The sequence below is a fragment of the Mercenaria mercenaria genome, chromosome 5, assembly GCF_021730395.1.
Source record: "Mercenaria mercenaria strain notata chromosome 5, MADL_Memer_1, whole genome shotgun sequence".
Taxonomy (NCBI): domain Eukaryota; kingdom Metazoa; phylum Mollusca; class Bivalvia; order Venerida; family Veneridae; genus Mercenaria; species Mercenaria mercenaria.
Window position 1 is genome coordinate 73,835,221 of NC_069365.1, and position 21,830 is coordinate 73,857,050.

The 21,830-nt window shown below is 35.3% G+C and overlaps 3 protein-coding genes across 3 annotated transcripts in view; all 3 read right to left on the reverse strand.

Moving 5' to 3' along the window:
- Positions 1 to 347: 347 nt before the first annotated feature.
- The window catches only part of LOC123557626 (nucleoside diphosphate-linked moiety X motif 6-like), a 66,513-nt gene continuing 45,030 nt past the window's right edge, over positions 348 to 21,830 (reverse strand). Inside the window, exon 7 of the mRNA XM_053543972.1 lies at positions 348 to 648. Within this exon, the coding sequence (XP_053399947.1) occupies positions 599 to 648 (50 nt within the window). The 3' untranslated portion in view covers positions 348 to 598. The remainder of the gene's footprint in view (positions 649 to 21,830) is intronic.
- LOC123557625 (uncharacterized) lies at positions 2,707 to 7,327 on the reverse strand. Its single transcript, XM_045349216.2, has 2 exons — positions 6,970 to 7,327; positions 2,707 to 6,800 (listed from the first exon to the last, which is right to left on the reverse strand). The coding sequence occupies exons 1-2, from the start codon at positions 7,162 to 7,164 to the stop codon at positions 5,586 to 5,588; spliced, it is 1,410 nt and encodes a 469-aa protein (XP_045205151.2). The 5' UTR covers positions 7,165 to 7,327; the 3' UTR covers positions 2,707 to 5,585.
- Positions 11,897 to 15,080, reverse strand: LOC128557145 (uncharacterized). The gene is made up of 2 exons (XM_053543970.1): positions 14,590 to 15,080; positions 11,897 to 14,400 (listed from the first exon to the last, which is right to left on the reverse strand). Exons 1-2 carry the CDS (start codon positions 14,845 to 14,847, stop codon positions 13,183 to 13,185), a joined length of 1,476 nt encoding a protein of 491 aa, XP_053399945.1. The 5' UTR covers positions 14,848 to 15,080; the 3' UTR covers positions 11,897 to 13,182.

Here is a 21,830-nt window from a genome sequence, read left to right on the forward strand (position 1 = left end):
TAGCCTAAGCTACCTTTGTGTTTTTTTGTGGTTTAACCACATTATGGAATGGATAATATTCACATAGTTGTCGCACATTTCTAGACCCATTTTAGAGTACACACCCGTACTTCACTTAAAACTGACACAAAATAGCTAGAAAAGTAAGGGCCAATGTATCCTCTAAGGGATTATTTTTCCTGTCACATTAAGTAATCAAAATTAAAATGACATGACATAATACTCATATTTACCCAGAAATTGGTTTTACTTCAACACGTACAATATTCATTCTCATTTTCTACCAAAATGTCAAAATTACATACACTTGAAATTTTAACAAAACTGGCTTTTACGAATATCTCGAGTGAAAAAAGTGTGCTATGACATGTCAGACGTGAAACTCACAGTTTAAAAAGAACAAGAAAACTATAACCCAAGTGTTGTATGTTGACAACTACGTTGGTGTATTTACATAGAGGGTATTGTTGTTGTTGTTGTTTTCACCTCCTCCTTAGAGAACAGCTTCTGAATACGCAGCACTATTGACTAAACAGTTCGTTCACTACTATAAACACCTTTAGTCATATACTGATCAACTGGTATTTTGGAAGGACAGTCAATGTTGTGCAATCAGCCACCTCTCAAGAAAGACCGCTGTCCTGATGCCTGTAAGAAACCTACATTGAGATAACAGAGCAATGATACTTTAAAATGCAGGTCACCTTGGTTGAAAGGCCAGTTTTTTTCTGCCTTATTGTAAGGTGATATTTGTAAAAGGTTTGACTATAATTATGCATATCAAACATTAAACACATAAATACATGACTTAAAAAAATAAAGTATTAAACTAAAAATATAACTCACTGATGTTTGTTCCAGACGTACGTACTGTGTAATAAGTTTGGTGTTGATTACCGAAAGAGGAATGGGCACAGTCATGCCTACATTTAGAGTACAGAGCCTTATACCTTCAAGGAGTTGCAGAGTGAGTTACAAACTTAATACATAGAAACAACGACATAGTAACAACACGATACACAACATACAACAATCATTAACAAATATTTATACAGAAGTAGTTGTATAAAACTTACTTCTATACAGTACCAATAAAAGTAACACAATAAAAAGGGTTAAAAATTAGCATAGGTTATCTTTACAAAGCAGTATCCGGAATTTCGGTTGGAATAACAGGCCTATACCCCCATCATGCGAAATAAATGTGGCAAATAACAATGCCTACAATATATTAAATCAATATTTAAAATAAAATAAAAATAAAGTTATTACACACGAGAAAGGTAACCTTCTTTCTGGCCCACTCATCAAACTGAAAATGAAAGGAATTTTCAAAGTGATGTCCGACACAAATTTCTTTCTTTTCTGCTCTTTGATTTCTTTCCTGCTTCTTTTTTTCTAGTGAAACTTATTTTTCTCGTCTGATACCATTATTATCGGCCAGCTCAGACATTAAAAATAAAAAATTGAAATTTTGCAAATCGAAAGGGAAAAAAAATCGTCATTTACGACATACACTGCGCTCAGAAAAAGGCCATCACAGATATTCCGCGCCTGTGGGTGCGGAGGATAACATTTTCAGCCAAATACGTTTTTATGATCAACTATCCCGAAAGTTCTAAATGAAACTTACTTGTTCATGAAATCACCGAATTTCTACTGGCTAACCTAAAAAGATTCCTAAACCATAGGAAATAGTTTAGCAGCGTCTAAGTACTAGATCTATTTTAATCAAATCAATCTTCCTAAAATAACAGAATTCAGATAGTAAAACAACTCCTGTCCTTAAAAAACAAGTTCACGGACAAATCCTGGGTAAACTTTACAACCAATTTCTCTTTGATTATGTATGTTTACTGACAAAGAAAATTCTGTTCAGATATTCTGGAAAGATTCCATGATACAGCTGTACCTATACTAGCAGGAGAACCTTTTGACTTTCATAAAATACAACTTACAACAATAATCACAAAAATACGTTTGCTGAACAGCTGAAATGCCTTTGTGGAAAACTGTAAGAACATGTTTTCATCTTCATAAATCAGTCAAAGTACTAGTATACTTTTTATACCCTTCTTTAAAAACCGTAGTTATGAACGCAAATACGTCCGAATTAATTCAAACAAAGGCTTATCCATTAGGTGAGTACTCGCTCAAAAATATATCTGTATTGTACAAACTACTGTTAATTTGTCCCTTACCGATAAAAACTGACATGTAACACTCAATGCTACAATGTCGCAATTTTGACGGTGCTTCATATGATCCTTACTTTAAGGGTGCCGGTGCGCGCGGCTTTAGGGTAGGGGGTGTACAGCAGTTTGACAGGTAAATACTATATTTGGTGATATGATGACTTTACTTCCATAAAGACCCGCCCGCTTAGCTCAATAGGGAGAGCGCAGATATACGGATCGGGAGGTCGATCCCCGGGCGGGGCGTATGTTCTCCGTGACAATCTGATAAGACATTGTGTCTGAAATCATTTGTCCTTCCACCTCTGATTCATGTGGGGAAGTTGGCAGTTACTTGCGGAGAACAGGTTTGTACTGGTACAGAATCCAGGAACACTGATTAGGCTAGCTGCTCGCCGTTACATAACTAAAATACTGCTGAAAAACAGTTTTAAACCCAAAACAAACAAACAAACAAACAAACAAATACTACCATAATGGTCATGAATATCATTTATTGTATAAACAGTTAAGGACAGGGCATAACAGAAGTATTTAAACAGGACGTTGATCTGCAATGTTGTATTCGGCTCGAGTTGATTTGCCAGACCTGAATCCCACAAGGCGCTAGCGCCTTGTATGATCCGGCCTTGCAAAATAGAAAAAGGTGAAACTCCATAGGTCGCTCAACATGACAAAAACGAAAATGTTGCATGCTCGTTTTGATTGAGCCTGTTCATGGACGGTAGTTGAAATGCATGCTACGGTCCACGCCCTCTAGTTCCGGGTTGAGCATAACTCAATATTTACACATGTTACAAGTTCAAAAAACAATGGACAGAATTAAATGAATTGGAATTTAGAAAGGGGATCACACATGAGCCGAACGCAGCATTGCAAATCAAGATCCTTTTATTATCAAATCATTTCTGACGTCATATTAGACGTTATAATTAAAACAAGTAGATCTAGTCCCACAGTTCAATACTTTTCCGCATCCGATGAGATTATAAGAATCTTAAATGTTTGTCTGTGTAAGACCGGTTTTTCCCAACCCGATGGACAGTGTGGAATGAAAACCCGAGCGTTAGCGAGTTTTTTTTTTATCCAAACTGTCCCGAAGGTTGGGAAAACAGCTGTCTTACACAGGCAGACATGTAAGATCATTTTTCTTGCCTATCACGCTCAAAATAGATCGTGGTGACAAACAGATTTGGGTATTTCCTTGCATTATTTTTTATAATTTATGACGTCATAATAGTGCCAGTACTATGTGACGTCACCTAAGTTCATGCTATTTTAGACAAGGTTTTCAAGGTTTTTCCCTAGGGAAAGACAGGAATATCTATTCCTGGCGCGTGCTTAGACAAATGTATACTTTCCCCGCTAGGAAGGCAAGAATATTAGGATCTCATATGCCTGCCTGTGTAAGACGTCACGGGGTTTTCCCTACCCGAGAGTCAGTGTGGAATGGAAAACCGAGCGTTAGCGAGGTTTTTTATCAAAGCTGTCCCGAGGGTTGGGAAAACAGCTGTCTTACACAGGCAGACATGTTGGATCATTTTTCTTGCCTATCACGTTTAAAATAGATCGTGGAGACAAATGGATTTGGATATTTACAGATATTATATATATAGTTTTTTGAAGTCACAATAGTGCCAGTACTATGTGACGTCACCCTAGTGCACGCTATTTTAGACAAGGTTTTTCCCTAGGAAATGACAGGAATATCTGTCCCCGGCGCGTGCTCGGACAAATGTGTACTTTCCCCGCTAGGTAGGCAAGAATGGAATTTGTTAGGGAAATTCTTTACCAACTGTATTTCAGAAAGAAATTTCGTAAGTTGAGCTCTTTACAAAAGAGGCTTTTACAGTTAAGATATTATTGTTTTAATAATGATGCAAGAGCAATCTATAAAGGTTAGTGTTTGACGTAAACATAGCTCTACAGTTATCTTTCAGTCGATTGACAACTCTAACTCATGTTCTGTTACCAAAACGTATGCAAACAATATTCTTCCTTAGTACAAATATTCCCGTCAAGCGAAACCGTTGATCAAAGTCATTAGAAGTCGTGTAGTTGCTGGAATTAATGCCATAGAACTCCAAGAGTTTAAAGAAAATGATCTGAATCAAACAGGCGTTTAGTGCTAAATGTTCGTTTGGCTGCGCAAAGGCTGATGTTCAGTTGTACGTTAACGTCAGCGGTAGTTTAGGTCAATTAGCGTTTGGTATGAAAAAAAAAAACCTGTTAAATAGTTTTGTCGGATTCCTGAAAACACTTCCTTTTACGATTCTAATAACATGAATAAAGTAGTAAATAATATGAACAGAATAATAAACAAAACCAATTTTGATTTCAAAGATAACTTTAAAAATAATTGGGACAGTACATTAAAAGTTTTTCTTGCACACCGGATATGAATTTCCGATTTTTTACAAGTCTGAAAATACCATCTTATAAACCATTTATAGAATGTTAATTTCCCGTGTTTTTCTAACAATACGGTACTTACAGAAAAAGTGCTATGAAAAGTCATTTGTTTGATTTTATTTTTCCTTTAGTTCATGATTATGACATATGACAAAATGATTTTGTCACTGGCTGATATTCCAATTTGCATCTACAATTGTCATTGAAAGACATGTAAAAGGTATATTAGATCCAAATTTCATACTTAAAAATACGAACAATTACTTCATATAGTTTATGTATACATAAAATTAACAAGTTCATGTGTATTAACAGTATTATGCATTAGGTTTAAAATTATACACACTATAAGCAAACATAGATAAACACAGTTTAAATGTGTAATACCTACATTCAAAACTGGCCTTTTTAACAATCAGCTGTTATTGCAGTGCAATTAATTATGAATGCAGCTCTATATGCAGTCTTAATATATATATTTTAGTAATGTTAAATACAATAGATCAAGGGTTTATATATTTAAGATGCCCATTGCATATTCATTGTTACTAAGTACCGTTCTGAATAGCACACTGCTCGTCCGACTGTTATGCTGATTAATTTGATAAATGTGACGATTTCCAGGCTTTGTGCTTACCGAGATTTCGATATGTTACAACAGTTTGAAAGTAAACGATAGGACAAATCATTCAAATTGAGTGTTGGATATTTTCCAGAGACGATAACATATGAACTTGCTCGCAACGACATTTGGTTCATACGACATTTGTCGTTATCAGGTACTTCCAGTTAGTATCAATTCATGCCGGATTAAACAGGACATATCTACATAATCGCCTGACTACTGTAGATCGAAAATCAAAATGAATAATGACTGCTTCATATAAACAATGACTAATTATTTTTTCTTGTTTTTTTTTTTATGTTCTGTATCTGATTTAAATATTTCGAGTTTTAACTAATCCGAGTATTTTTAGTTCATGGTAAATATATTACACCTGGCAAACTACCACCGTCACATATACCGGTGGATTTATTACAGTGCTGAGTCGTTTCACAACATGTGTATGAACTGTATGGGCTATACTCGCAACAGTCTTCTCCTTCTGGGCATGGCTGGCTTCCACAGGTTAGAGATTGGGGTGGTGGATAGTAAGGATCGTAATTACAAAACTTTCCGCTACAAACCGTTCCGGGTTTTATTGCCGAAACGAAAAGGTCTAACACTGACGTCTGCTGCATAGGTGCTCCGTATGAAAAAGGTCCACGCCAGTCTGGAGAAAACACTGGGCCTGATTTATTATAATACGGTGGTCCGTCTTTGTACGATACATTGCATTTTGTTACTGGATCCATATCACAAATATTGTTCATTAAATTTGATTCCAGTTGGAGATTTAACCAACTTTGAAGATATTCCCGCCTCGTGTTGTCCTTAAGTTCGTCAATTAGAAATCTTACATTTCTTGTGAACAATCCCTTGAACATTAACGCGTCGTCATCACAATGCGGTTCACAAAATTCTACAAGGATCCCGTCTGCATCGCTTGCATTTTCTATTAAGGCATTCGCGACTTTGAACGCAAGGTCAAGGTGAAGTGTATTTTTAGTACATCTGTACATCTCAACCAAAGCTCCCGTCATGACGCCGCTGTTATAGCTACGTCCATAGAAAGCATCAGGTGTGCAATTGCTAAACGCGCCATCAGCAACGAGATACGTCGATTCACTAATAAGACTATTATTCATTATGTACATGTAGAGCAGATTCATTTTATCTAAATATTTTTTATCATTAGTCAGTCTATAAAGTCTCCCTGACAACTGAAGCATCTGTGCATTCGTGATGGTTTGCTTAGAAACAAAAGTGTTATCGAACCATAAACCTCCGCCGCATGAGCCACTCTTGTCCCAGCCTGTCTTCCATACCCAATCATATATATCTTTGGCATCTTGGAGAAACAGGTCGTACCCTAGCACTTCGTGGATCCGTGTGTACGACAGACCGTACCAACTCATGTCGTCAAAAGATGGGTACGGCCCATATGCTTCAAGTAAGCTATATAGCTCGCGCTCGCCGCCTTTAATTACGCTAGAATATCGTGTGTGTGTTTTATTTGTGTAAGCAACAAAATTTGTAAAAGACTCCAACACCGCCCCATTCTGCCAGAATCCGTCATAGCCGTTCCAGATCTAAAAATCACAGAAAATGAAAACAAAATCAAGAATGGAGACATAATTTAGAACGGAAACTGAGGTCATATGTTATTCAAAACACAATTGCGAACGAAGATACAACTTATCTAAACACGCATAAAATACCAATAAAATTTCGAACAATACAAGAAAGGTATTCACATACCTCATAACTAAACAGTCCAGCAATAGGTGAAGGGAACCAATTAGCTTGATGAGCAAACTGAATCTTGCAAGCCCAGTATGCAGCAGTATCATTCCCGTACATTTCCATCGTACAGACGGACGATCCTGTATCTCCGTATATCACCACCAAGGTACGCGTTATACATACAACTAAAATATATCCTCTTAGATTCATTTTCAAGGAAATAAAACTTTTATTATGTTAACTTGTTAACTTGGATCAAGTCCGTAAAAAATCTAAACTTCAACGTATATGATCAAGATAAATAGTATTTAACAATTTGCAAACATAGGGCAAAGTTTTCGTGTCCGTCTGTACGATATACTATCAATATATGTCCTGAATCCGGGTCAATAACTTATCAAAGTTGTTATCAATTTACCTATTACCAATCGCTATACATATAGATCAAATAAACCATAAAGCTGAAAATTCAAATTGATAATCCAGTTTTAAACAACACTTACACATTGTTAACATGTTTTTATTAGTTATCAATCATACCTTTTAAAAACACATCATAGACATATGAAGCAAAATTACAAATAAATAGAACTGAAAGTGAAACCAACTAAGCATAAAGAAATTTAAAGCGGCATGCCTCCAGATCGTTCAACAACAAAAAAAAATTTTTTTTTAGATATCTTGAAATAAATGCTATATTTCTTAAGAAGACTTTAGAACTTAATTACTGACAAACTTTATGTTACGGAAACACATGAAAATTTGCTGTTTTTACTACTTTTTATGATGAAAATCTAAAAGCGTTTGTCACGCTTTTACTCCAGGTAAACTGTCTCGATTATAAATATCTATATTTAGAAGTCATTATTCACTACTTCAGCTACAGCGCTATTGGTTACGACGACGGGAAAATATTCTTATTGCCGCGGCGGTCCGGGGTTCGATTCCCGACGCGGTCATCTTTTTTTCTTGATTTGGAATTTTAAAAATATTTTAGAAACAAAAATTCATATTCTAATGTTCATAATATGACCAAAACTTCAATTTGAAAGAAGATTATTTTTTAGCCAAATCTGGAGGAATGCTGCTTTAAATATTTATTCCTTATATCATTCATCATTTAAATGGAAATGAACGGTTTTTTATCATTACCTCGTGTAATAGGTGATTTTCTTCCAATCTCCCTTCTTTTCGTTCTTCTTCTATTCTGTTTAGAAATTACTGGTAATATTAAGGAACTGAGACGTAACTCCAAATGTCAGGATCTTGTTCAGTCCATTTCAATCATATTCCGTTGCTGCGCAGCCGCAATCCTTGACACAGTCTTGTCCCCAGACCGTATTTAATCAGACATACACCACATTCATGCAATGCCTGATTAATTTCCGTCTAGAAATCCACCAATTTACATATTTAATTGTCCGCACTATCACTGGGAAATAGAAGACAATACACGAAAGCTTTTAGCGAAATTTGCCTGCTCTGGTCGAAAGTTCGACGGAGGTCTATGATAAACAGACAGACATAGCTTTTAGTCTATCTTAGAGACATTAATGCAGTTTTTCGAGTGTCTAGCCAAAAGCTGTTTTTCGTAATACACAACCAGAAAGCAGGTTTGACATGATACTACACTGACTGCAATTTAAAGTCTATTTTCTGTTTTTTATGGTTTAAATATTAATAGTAATTAATACAAATGAGAAAATAAAATCTAAATAAATACAGAGCAATAAATTATTCTGAAAATTAAGATAACGAGCCCCGGTATAACTATGCCTTACGAAGATCAGGGCCTTTCCAATTTAAAGTTCTTCTTTTTTAGCTTTCTTCTTCTTTTGGTAACCTTTTTTGGGTATTTTTAAAGATATTTCATAAATTTATTGCATCATTTTAGCAGAAGCATGTACTTTATTCACATACACTCAAATGTATACTCTGAGAACAACAGGGTCTTCTTTACAATGTAACCTTAAATCAGTGATACTGCAAGTACTCACGGGTGTTTCTTTTTGCAAAGTTAAAAAGACCATTTTCTATTCGTGTGATAATTACGTTCTTGAGATTTCCTTCCCATCGTAGATATTTCACCACATGGTTCCATGCGGGTAATGGAGTTGTTAAATTTTGCATTAATCATGCTTATGACCAATTAACATAGAGGCTTGTAAAAGCCGAGGTAGATTTGCGAATAGCATGAAACTCGGTATCTCGAATACCAAAGGATCGAGCGTCCTGCCTCGAGATACCCGAATTTCGACTTAAAATGATATTTTATGCGTCTTTTCGGGACGGGACTTGAAAATATATGAGCCGTGCCCTGAGAAAACCAACATAGTGGGTTTGCGACCAGCATGGATCCAGACCAGCCTGCGCATCCGCGCAGTCTGGTCAGGATCCATGCTGTTCACTAACAGTTTCTCCAATTGCAATAGGCTTTAAAAGCGAACAGCATGGATCCTGACCAGACTGCGCGGATGCGCAGACTGGTCTGGATCCATGCTGGTCGCAAACCCACTATGTTTGTTTTCTCATGGCGCGGCTCAAATATATATTCGAGATTGCCAGTTTGAGATATCGAATTTCAACTGTATATATAAACAAGTAAAATATGAAGTGACCTTCTGAGCAAATTCCAGAAAAATCATGAATTAATGCTGCTTTAATATTATTCCTAATATCTCATCATTTAAGGAAAGAAGATTTTATAATTACGTGTTAATGTGATTATTCCTTCACCCCGATTCTTTGTTCTCACCTACATGTTTTAGAACAATATTAGGCTCGACACTAATCAAATGTCGATCTTGCAGATCATTTCCAATTCTATTGATTGTTCGGCGAAATCCTTGACACAGTCTTTCCAACCGTATTTAATACAGGACAAACACAATCATTATAATGTGATATTTCCGTCTAGAATCCACAAACATATAATTCCATATCAGAAAAAGAAGTACATAACAAAGCCGAAATTGCCAGGTATGGTGAAACTACGACGGAGGTCCATGAAAACAACGCATCGCAGTCTTTAAGACAATGGTTTTGAGTGCTACCAAACTGTTTTTTCTAATACACAACAGAAACAGAATGAATGATACTACTTTTGCTGCAAATTTCGTTCTATTTGCTGTTTTTTGTCTAATTTTAGCAAGTTTAATACTATTAAAATAAAATCTAAAGAAAGCAAGCAATAAATATGCTAAAATTAAGAAACGAGCGCCGGTATAACTTGTTGAAGATCACCTTAATATAAAGTATATTTCATAGTTTTTTTCTTTTGGTATTTTTGGGTATTTCAAGATGATTAAATTTATTGCATCATTGCAGAAGATGTAACCTTATACAAGCATAAATGTTATACTCTAGAAAATGTCTCGTTACATTAATAAATATGAACTCAATACTTAGGTGTTTTTTTGCAGTACAAAACCATTTTACTCTGGTAAACGTTTTGGAGATTTTTCCATCGTAAGATATTTCACACTGTTCAATGGGTAATGGAGTTTAATTTTGCATTAAATTTTAACCAATTTAAATGAATTGTAAAACCTGATAACACATAATGGTCTCAATCCCAAAATGCGCTTGCTCGTAATACCCGAATTTATTAAAATGATATATTTTGATGACGTCTCAGAGCTGAAAAATCCGTTGACAAATTGAGGTTGCGACCAGATGGATTAGACAGGGCATCGCGCTCTGTTTAGATCCTCTTTCCTAAGTTCTCCTGATGTAAAGGAAGCTGTCTACCAGATGCGCGAGCGCACTTTATACCATTTGGAACCATATTTTTTCGGCGGGTATTATATTCAATTGCCTTTGGATACGAATTAATTTGATACGGAAAATGGGACTCTAACAATCGAGATCATATTAATCTATTAATCGAATTGTCAGTTGGAACCAGTTAAAACATGGGTTAGGTCATTAATAGGTAGTGCACTCATCTGGTCAGACCAGCTTTAGCGTGGCTATAAAAACGTAGATATACAAACAGCCTGCTGGAATTTTCCACTTATATGACACAACAAACATAGGGACGGGAGCCAGTCTAGGTCGGATTATAATGTGAATCTTGGCCGTGGAGCAATAATGTTCCAAACATGGTGTAAAGCATTATGTGTTTTAGCGTCCTAAAAGCTTAGGTTTTCCACACATCACACTACTATGGGCCCCACAAACTCCAGGACACTGAACAATTGAAGGGAAATGATTACAAAATGTGCTAAAACTCATATCAGCATGTCATCTCCTGGCAAAAAAAATCACGGACAAGTTTCTAGTAAACTCTCCTTGATTATTTATGTTTACTGACAAAGAAAATTCTGTTCAGAAATTCTGGAAAGATTCCATGATACAGCTGTACCTATGCTAGCACGAGAACCTTTTGACTTTCATAAAATACAGCCTACAGCATTGTTGATAAAAGAGTTTTCACACACAAAAAAAAACTACGTTTGCAGAACAGCTGGCCTGCCTTTATAGAAAACTATAAGATCGTGTTTTTATCTTCATATATCGGTCAAAGTGTACTTTTTACATTTTTACAAACCATAATAATGATAGTATTAAGTACGAATCAATTAAAACAAAGGTTCGTCGATTATGTTAATTTTGCATCCCAAAAAGCTGTACGGAATAATTAAGAAATAATAAGTTCCCAAACGTGGTTTATCGTAGAATAACTCTTATGCGTAAGAATATATCACGAAGGCCGTAGGCCTGAGTGATATATTGTTTCGCATAAGAACGAAAAACTCGGGTTATTCTATGATAAATCACACTTAGTAACTTATCATTTCGATTCTAACACGACATACTAGTATCGACAGTGTTAGAAAAAAATGGTAACTACTTTTTACGACCGCGCTACGCACCTGGATCGGATGACGTCATTGCACGCGAGTGGTATGTATTGCAGAATAACCCGAGATAGATTTTGCTCTACATGTATGTAGGTTATTTGCTGGTCGTGTTAGAACGTTAAATAACCATATATTAAAATAAGTATATTTCCAACATTGAGTGTTACAACACGGGCAAGTCAAGAGTTCAACTTTGAAAACAACAACAACAACAAAACATTGAATGCAACTAGTTCGTTGTTTTATGTGTATTCCAAAAATAGGTAAAAAAGCATCATGCTAAACTATGGGGTGATGCCATGCTTTTTCAGTTTACTGCATTGTACGGTATCATGGCAAGGTTTGTGCATCTGAAAATCTGAGTATTTCTTGCTGTATGAAGGCAAAGGTATTTGTGAATATGATATCTATAGACATTTATATCAATAATTGATAAATTTCTGAAGAAACATTTCAAGTTATCACCATTCGTCTTTGACTGGCTATTACTGGTACCCGTCACAAAACTGGCTATAACTGGTACCCGTCACGAAACTGGCTATAACTGTTACCCGTCATAAAACTGGCTATAACTGGTACCCGTCACAAAGCTCAAACAAGAGCTGAAATGATTTGCAATTCTATCTCATGTGCTAGGATCAAAAGGTATGTAAACCAATTTCTTCCTGCAAATATTTCTGTCAAGTCGAACACGTTGATATAATTCGTGTTCTGACGGGAATTAATGCCACATAACAAACATTTCGAGGATACAGATCAGAATCTAACAGGCGTTTAGTACTAGACGTTCGTTTGGCTGCACAAAGGCCGATGTTCAAACGCATTTGAACGTCAACGATATTTTACGTCAATAAGGGTTTGGTATGCAAAACTTGTTGCTTGGTACAGTCTTCTCGAATTCCTCTGAAACACTTTTTGTGAAGATCCTTATTAAGTTATAACACTAGTAAAATAGTAAGTATAGCTTGAATAGTAAAAAGCTTTTTATGAATTTCGAGAAAAAAAAACACCTTTAAAATGTCTTAAGTGTAACAAACTTTGCTTAGAACTGTACTAGCACCGCTTTCAATATAGCCTGGGAAGCCGTTGATAATATTTGTGCTTTGTCAGAAGAAATAATACGTAATATCTATGCATTAAAGACCCGACTTAATTTGCGCTAATTAGTGTTAATTGGCATTCATCGAGTTTCTGATATTATCAACTTATCAACTTATGTACTCTGTACTGTTCGATTGGCTATAGTAATCAAGATTTCAAATAAAATATACTGCTATTAATAAAATTATTAAAAACGTTTTCTTGATTTTTGGTTTCTGATTTTGAAATTTTTAACTTTTATTCAAAATCTCTTTTTATAAATTCAGGGTAAAGATATTAAATGTATTGCGAAACTTCCATCATCACAGATACCAGTCGATTTATTGCAGTGCTGGGTCGTTTCACAACATGTATATGAACTATATGGACTATATTCGCAACAGTCTTGTCCTGTTGGACATGGATGACTTCCGCAAGTCAGAGCTTGTGGTGGCGGATAATAAGGATCATAACTGCAAAACTTTCCGCGACAAACCGTTTCAGGTTTTATTGCCGAAACGAAAAGGTCCAACACTGACGTCTGCTGCATAGGCGCTCCGTATGAAAAAGGTCCGCGCCAATCTGGTGAGAACACTGGGCCTGATTTATTATAGTAAGGTGGTCCGTCTTGGTAAGATATATTACATTTTGTAATTGGAACCATATCACAAATACTGTTCATTAAATTTGATTCCAGTTGGAGATTTAACCAACTTTGAAGATACTCCCGCCTCGTGTTGTCCTCCAGTTCATCGATTAAAAGTCTTACATTTCTTGTGAACAATCCTTTAAACATTAACGCGTCGTCATCACAATTTGGTTCGCAATATTCTACAAGGATACCATCCGCATTGCTCGAATATTCTATTAAGGCATTCGCAACTTTGAACGCAAGGTCAAGGTGAAGTGTATCTTTAGTACATCTGTACATTTCAACCAAAGCTCCCGCCATGACGCCGCTGTTATAGCTTCGTCCATAAAAGGCATCGGGTGTGCAATTGCTCAACGCGCCATCAGAGACGAGATACGTCGATTCACTAATAAGACTATTATTCATTATGTACATGTACAGCAGGTTCATTTTATCTAAATATTTTTTATCATTAGTCAGTCTATAAAGTCTCCCTGACAACTGAAGCATCTGTGCATTTGTGATGGTTTGCTTAGAAGCAAACTTGTTATCGAACCATAAACCTCCGCCACATGTGCCATTCTGGTCCCAGCCTGTCTTCCATATCCAGTCATATATATCTTTGGCATCTTGGAGAAAAAGATCGTACCCTAGGACTTCATGAATCCGTGCATACGACAGACCGTACCAACTCATGTCGTCAAAAGATGGGTACGGCCCATATGCTTCAAGTAAGCTATATAGCTCGCGCTCGCCGCCTTTAATTACGCTAGAATATCGTGTGTGGGTTTTATTTGTGTAAGCAACAAAATTTGTAAAAGACTCTAACACCGCCCCATTCTGCCAGAATCCGTCATAGCCGTTCCAGATCTATAAATCACAGAAAATGGAAATGATCAAGAATGGAGACATAATTTAGAACGGAAACTGAGATCACAATCGTCATGTTATTCAAGACACGATAAAAACAAAGTTAAGAATTAACTAAAAACGCAGTATATGTTAAATTGTAGAAATCTCAATAAAGTTACAAACAATACAAGAAAGGTATACACATACCTCATAACTAAACAGTCCAGCAATAGGTGAAGGGAACCAATTAGCTTGATGAGCAAACTGAATCTTGCAAGCCCAGTATGCAGCAGTATCATTCCCGTACATTTCCATCGTACAGACGGACGATGCTGTATCTCCGTATATCCCCATCGAGGTACACGTTATACAAACGATTAAAATATATCCTTTTATAGTCATTTTTAATGTTTTCTTGCTAACTTTCGCCGCGGTTTGGTTATGACGGTACAATTGCAAATGCATAAATATGTACACGTTTTAACACCTTTTATCACAGAAAATGTAAACATAGGACAAAGTTTTCGTGTCCGTCTTTACCATAAGCTATCAATCTATGGACTGAAATCGAGTTAGAAGTCAAAGTTGATATCTGTTAACCAGCTACACATAACTGTATACATTATATGTACAAATAGATAAAATTTCATTGTTCTTTTAATATTTAGTATCATCTTATATATATGGTAAATCTGTGCAACTATACATATATTGAACTAAACGCTAACCCGCCATTTTCTATTTTGTAAATATTTCAAAAATATTGCCTTATTTTTTTTGTTTTTTTTTTTGAAATTTAGGAATACATTTTGATTAACTTGCTAAAAACATATCAACAGTTCAAAAATATCAAACTGCGAATGTATTTTTAAAAAGTCTCAAAAATACACATAAAAATATGTACTATGTAAAGCGCCTTTGAATCTGTTTATCATGAAAATGGCACAATATAAATGTGGTATAACAATAATTATTATTATTGTAGTTTTAAGAAAAATAGTGAGAATATAGAGATGTTTACAAGAAAATGCTGACAATATCGCACAAAGATTAAATGTTCTTTCTCGATTGAGCACGACATGGACGTTATTTTTGTTGCTGTTGTCATTTTATTCCCTCAAAACGTTTTTGCAAGCTGGTAAACTCTATATAATTTTTGTGACTGGGCTGAAGTCGATGGCATAGTAGGATTTTGCTGGAATTTTGAAATGGTATCAATAACACATTGCTCTGAGCGCAAGCTAAATTTTCAAAAAGTATTTCCAGTACTTATAAGATAAGGACTGTTTAGCTGTTGTGTTCAGTACATGTGAACAATCAAAAGGATATACAAATATCCAAATAAATTATCAACATAGAACTGAAATATCAGGTATATGTAAAGGGTAAAAATTTAAAATGTCACAATTCCTTTTTTTCATTTATAAATGGAATATGAATAGTCTTCCGTAAAGTGAACTTTCTATCTATGGGTTATTTTGCCAAACTTCTGTCTTTTTTTCATTTCTTTGTAAGTAATTTTTAGAAAAAAAGTACATCTCTGAAGATATGAGACCCCTTTGCTCAGTCCATTACTATAGCATTACGCAGACATTGCTGCGCAGTCTGAATGCTTGACAATGTTTTGTCCCCAGGCGATACTTGACTGATTTTCGCCTGGCATGCCACCAGTCTACAAAGAGTAGGCAATACTCGAATTCGTCTATTGTGGCCGAAGGATTGGCCGAGGTCGATGATAAAAGACGGACGAAAGTTTTAGGCTATCTGCTATTTTACAATACTGTCTGGCCAAGAAAACACGTTTGTCATCACACAGACTGCGTTAAAATATATATTGGCGCGTTTTTTATATATAGCTTGGTTGTTACTTGTGATAAATATGAATAAGAAAAGGAAATATGAAAAATAGAGCACCAGTATATATTAAAGATGGTAAATTATATTTATTCAACATTACATGACATTTTTCATTTTTCGTGTACTACTATTTGAGATTAACTTTAAAAAATCTTCTGATTTCTATATATATTTTAAAAACATGGACCAATAAGTTTCAAAACTGCGTGTAGCTTCGGAATTCATTTACTCGTTTCAAACATATTTTATTTTGTATTATTTTCATAGCATGAATATAATATACAGTAAGTAAGGATTGGACAGGATCCAATCTAATAGGGAGGAAATAACAAATTTACAACTTGTATCTCATCTAAACGTCAATGTAAATCGTTGACAAATGTAATACAATTGTTCTTATATCTATACCATTTCTTAGTTAAATTCATTCTCTGAAAGTCTCGTCCTTTTTAATATCAATTACAACCTGCGGTGCAAGACCTTATAGCGATGAAATTATATAAAGCGTGTTGGTGTTTTTTTTGTTTTTTTTTTTGTTCGTTTGTTTTTTTTTTTTGTTTGTTTTTTTCTTCTGTTATGTGGTCCAATCTCGTTCACTTTTTTCAATTCAAAATACAATGTAAACATTTTTTTTTCTGCGATAATTCTTATCGTAGATGTTTGACCACACGGGTGATCAAATTGTTTGCATTGAGGATATTCATATTTCTGGCCCTAAAGTCCGGTCTCATTACTCCTATAGTGGGCGAATGTAACGTCGGGCAAGTCATTCTGTAAATATTTAGAAATATGTGACCATAGAATTAAAATCTAATTATCTCTTACATCAAGGAATATTGAATACAGTGAAAAATGTATCCCGAGTCGTTGGTGGTCACTTGATCATATAGTAATGTATGAAAGCCCAGCCTCCAAGGGTCATTGATGGTCAGTTTTTCGGACATGTTGACGTTGCACCTGCAGAGAATCACACTTCAAACCACTTGGTCGCAGACGAGAAAGTATTCATTAGATTAAAATGAGCGCGCAGTGATTTATTTCGCATTGTTAAATTCATCACGGTCACTTTGATCCGAATTCGAGACTAATGATCTGAATTCGAATCTAAAGCTAGAAATTATGTAACGCCCCCTACACTTTCGGACTAATGATGTATTGGTCAATAAATTTAACAGCGGTTGTCCTAGACAGATTTTTACTCTTGAAAAATACATCAACGACTTTTAATGATGACTGTACTGTTTTTAATAACAAGTTAAAGAAACTTTGACAAATTCAAACGCTGTGGTTAAATGTGGTGCATACTATTCACTGGACTATTTGCGAAAGTGTGAAAATTGCCGGGTAACTGCTGGACATTTGACCACGACCTTTGATGACGAGACAAAAAATGACCTACAAAACCTTCGTGGGTGTTATCGGCATTTGACAAAGAAAATGAAAAAAAAAACAACATAATATTACAAATATGTAAAAGATCCGAGCAAAAAATCAAATAGCCTCATTTTAATTATTACTTTAATGGTTCATTTAACAGTGCCTGTATGTGCGCAGTTGCATTTTATTCAACAGAAACGAGCTGAACTCAATGAACCGGTTAAAATTAGACCTACACTATTCTTACAGTCCTCTACAATGGTATTTTCTGATAGTATTTTGTTTTATTTTATTGAGGCGTTTTAGCATATAACCTTGTCTGCGTTTTTTAATTGATGATAAAAATGAAATACGGGGGACTTTGTCGTCGAGTGGTAAAGTCGATGACTTCGGTTCACTCGTCCTTCACCACTGTGGGTTCGAGCCATGTTCGTGTCTTCATGTGAGGTAGCAATCCAACTGACTTGCGGAATTTCGGTGGTTATATCCAGGCTGAAAAATGTGTGTGGGTTCATGAAGTATTTCTCTGTCACCGACTATGTTGATTCGCCATACGATCTCACTTGTGTTTGTGCGACTTTAGACCAGCAATCAAACAGACAAACAAACAAGGAAAACATAAAACTGAAGATGCACCAGTATGTATCAACAAGCAAACAGGTTTACAAATACAAAACACATCGGTACAGTTTTTCGACGTAGGCATTTCGCTGATGAAGCATTGTTAAACAAACCTGACAAAAGGTCGCTGACACCGCCACGTGAAGGCACGCGCCTTTTCCTGTTTTGATGGGTCGCCGTCATAACATTTTCATTCTTGAAGTTTGTTTTTGAGATCATTAGACTTATATTTTGACAAATTAACACGTTGTAAATGTAGTCTAGTCAAAACAATCGGTTCAAATCGTGTTTCAGGGCAAGATCTTTGAAAAATGTCATTCCAGTGGTCGTAAGTCTGATCGCATCGTATTTCGAGGATTCAATCAATTCGCTCAAAAACGTAAGATAACAGTAATATCACGATTTAAGAAGCTGTCAAGGAAAAGAAACAAACAAACTCCTTTGGCAACGGGAACCAGAAGTCTTTTTATACATGTTATTTCTGTATTACTGAGCCTTTGCTGTCACTTACATCGCAGAAAATTATTGTTTTGAGATAACCCGACACAAGGACCAGTACCGACTAAATTCGATGGAAGTTTGAAAAAGAAAGTGATACATGAATATTTTTTTCTAAGATATATATTCTATTTATGGGCCGTAAACTAGGAAAGCTTTCGACAGGAACGTTTCCTTTGAAAATATACAAGCAGACAAATGGCAGACAAATCAAAGCTGTGATTATGTATACAAGAAAGCATTTACAGAATACGCGACATTCTCAGTCGTCAAACTTAATCATAATCATAAAACAAACGTAATTTTGCTGTGTAAGCTGAATTCATAGAACATGTTATTAATTTCTTCAATATGAATATGGCCATTTTATTATTTTACACTTTGGTGACCTCACAAGTGGCTACAAAAGGCTTTAATTTCGTCACGAACATCTTTGATTTTTTTGCTGAGCCGAGGTATTTGAAATTTTATTTTTCTCCCTGAAACAACAGCGCCGAAGTGAGCATTTCCTGCCTGTTGAGTGTCGTAAAATGCTGTAATATGTCGTAAATCGGCAATTAATAGAAAGCTTACATGTTACTGCGCATCAAAAGTATGTAATCAGGCATTCCACACTTTTGTCCAAATTGCTGAACCTCATTTTTCGACGCCGTATGGGTAAAACTGAACAAAAACACGCCGTTTGTTCACAGTATAGTACAGCTTTTACGTATTTTGTAACATGGCTAGTCAGGCATTGTTTTGATCAATTTTTAATGTTTTATCAGGGTCACGTGTTATTTTTTATTTCCAAAATAAGTTTGTTTACATGACATACTTTCAAAGGCCATGTAACATAAACTACCTATTTCGTGCTAGAGTCAACGTAATAACATCGGTATCAAGGCCATTTAAATATCATTACATTGTATAGTTCATATCATGTACATGTCAAACGTCTACAAAAACCTACCATATGTATAATTTAAGGCGTAAAAAATGTTTGTTTCCGGTATCCCGACCTACCCTAAATTTTTGGCCCGACCCTAAATGTTTTTATGGCCTTGGAGAATATTTTTTCAACTTTTTAACAAAAAAGTTGCAAAACTGCATTTTTATGCTTTAAACATGGCCAGTGATGTTAGAAATCAACTTACTGATGCTCTAAAGGCATAACCCCCTTATTTGTATTCATTTTTTGACACAAAAATAATTTCCGAAAAGTCTCCCTTAATAAAAAAAATCCCAAAAAGATTTTTTCTGACCTACCTACCCTAACTGTTTTAGCATGTTACCGGAAACAAAGCATTTTTTAGGCCTAAGGTGGATTTAACAAAGGGGTTTTGACATGAACAGCTTTAATGTTATTTTCTTGCTCTTGTGCCAGAGCCGAGTACAATGTCGATTATGGCACTCTCCTGTTTGAAACTACTTTTAGACTGACTTTGTAACGTTATGGTCTGGCTAGGACCAATGACGATTTCCAGACAATTTCTGACTTGTATCGCATAGGACACTTTTTCTTATTTCCTGTCGCACTATGGACGAGGGCAGATGGAAAAATTGATCTCCCATATTGAGTTTTCCGCCCAGGAAACGAAATTCTCGAACAATCTGATGTTACTCTTAAATTGATAATGTTTGTGGTATTACGCTACAACATATGAAAACATACCCTGTTGAAAAATACATTAAGATTATTTTAACAGTACCTTGTGCAGAGTGTGATCCGGTCTGGCCAACTCCACGAATGCCGAATGTATAATTTCAGATCAAGATGCTTTTACTATATAAATATACCTATATCTACTGTTGTGTCAGCCAAAATGGACTATACATACTTTAAGACAAATAAAGCTGAGAAACGGCGGCGTTATAGACGCATGGAACGTTGCAATAAAAAAAGTAGTTCCAACATTGAATATTTTTCCGAATACAGGGTTTTGTATTCATTGGAGAGATCGTGTTTGTATACAAATTCTATTTTTAGAACTGATAAGACAGTGATCGGGTGGGCAGAAGCCGACCGTCCATGTTTTTTGTAAACAGTGATGTTTTTCTAACGGTCTAAACTTTCTTAAAACACAAATTACATAAATAATTTTTTGATCAATGGAAAGGTTATAAAACAAGCAATTTATTGATTACTTTTAATTGTTATTTCGAAATAAAATGGATTAATTATGAACGCTTAACTTACACTGTTTTTCTAAAGGTTGTGAAAATCACTACGCCGCTTTTAAAATTATATGTCATTTAAAACGGTTATTCATTGAAAAAAGATATTTGGATACAAAAATATGAAGATTGTTAGTATTCCAAATCTTTTTGAATTTTGAAAATCCATAAATGAGCAAAAAAGTTATTAAAAATTAAAAATTCTGATTCAATACGCAAACGGTGATAAAATCATTTGTTTTGCCAACCACCAGATAAACAGATGTTAACGCGTGACGTCACGGCGATCTCTCCTATACAGGCTCCTTTTCAGACAGAAAATTCGTAGGTATTTAACAATGTAGAATGTAGTTATTTTCTTCTCTCGACTCCTTTAATTCACATATAGACCCTCTGCGAAAAGAACGGGTTCTGAATTTCATCAACTTTCTGAAATGGAATAAATTTTCCAGATTACCACCTAACGATCGGCGCATGCCGTATCTCGTGCACATTTTACGACATTGTTTTAACACAAGGCAGACCTATAAATTTCTCATTAATGTTCTTTCTGATGGAAACTTATTGTAGATTTTATGCCCTTTATTTTATAGACATTAAACTTTTGATGTGTCTTGTATCTTTTTGTATACTTTTATCCGCCTGCGCTAGATCAACTCAGTATCGTCTGCCAAAATCGGCTTTATTTTTACGTTCCAACTACATCAAGATAATGCTGGTAAATTGCTACGATTATGATGAACATATCAATTAAATTGAAGAGGTTCAGGATTCACAAGTCGGAAAATACATCTCTGCTAAAACCAGTATTATAGCTATATGCATATAAGCGGCGTCATCCACATGCATATGAGCGACTATAAGATCAGTATTTTATCTTCATTCAAAATTACTACTACATCGGTAAGTGAATAGGCAGCTATTACATCTATTTTGTA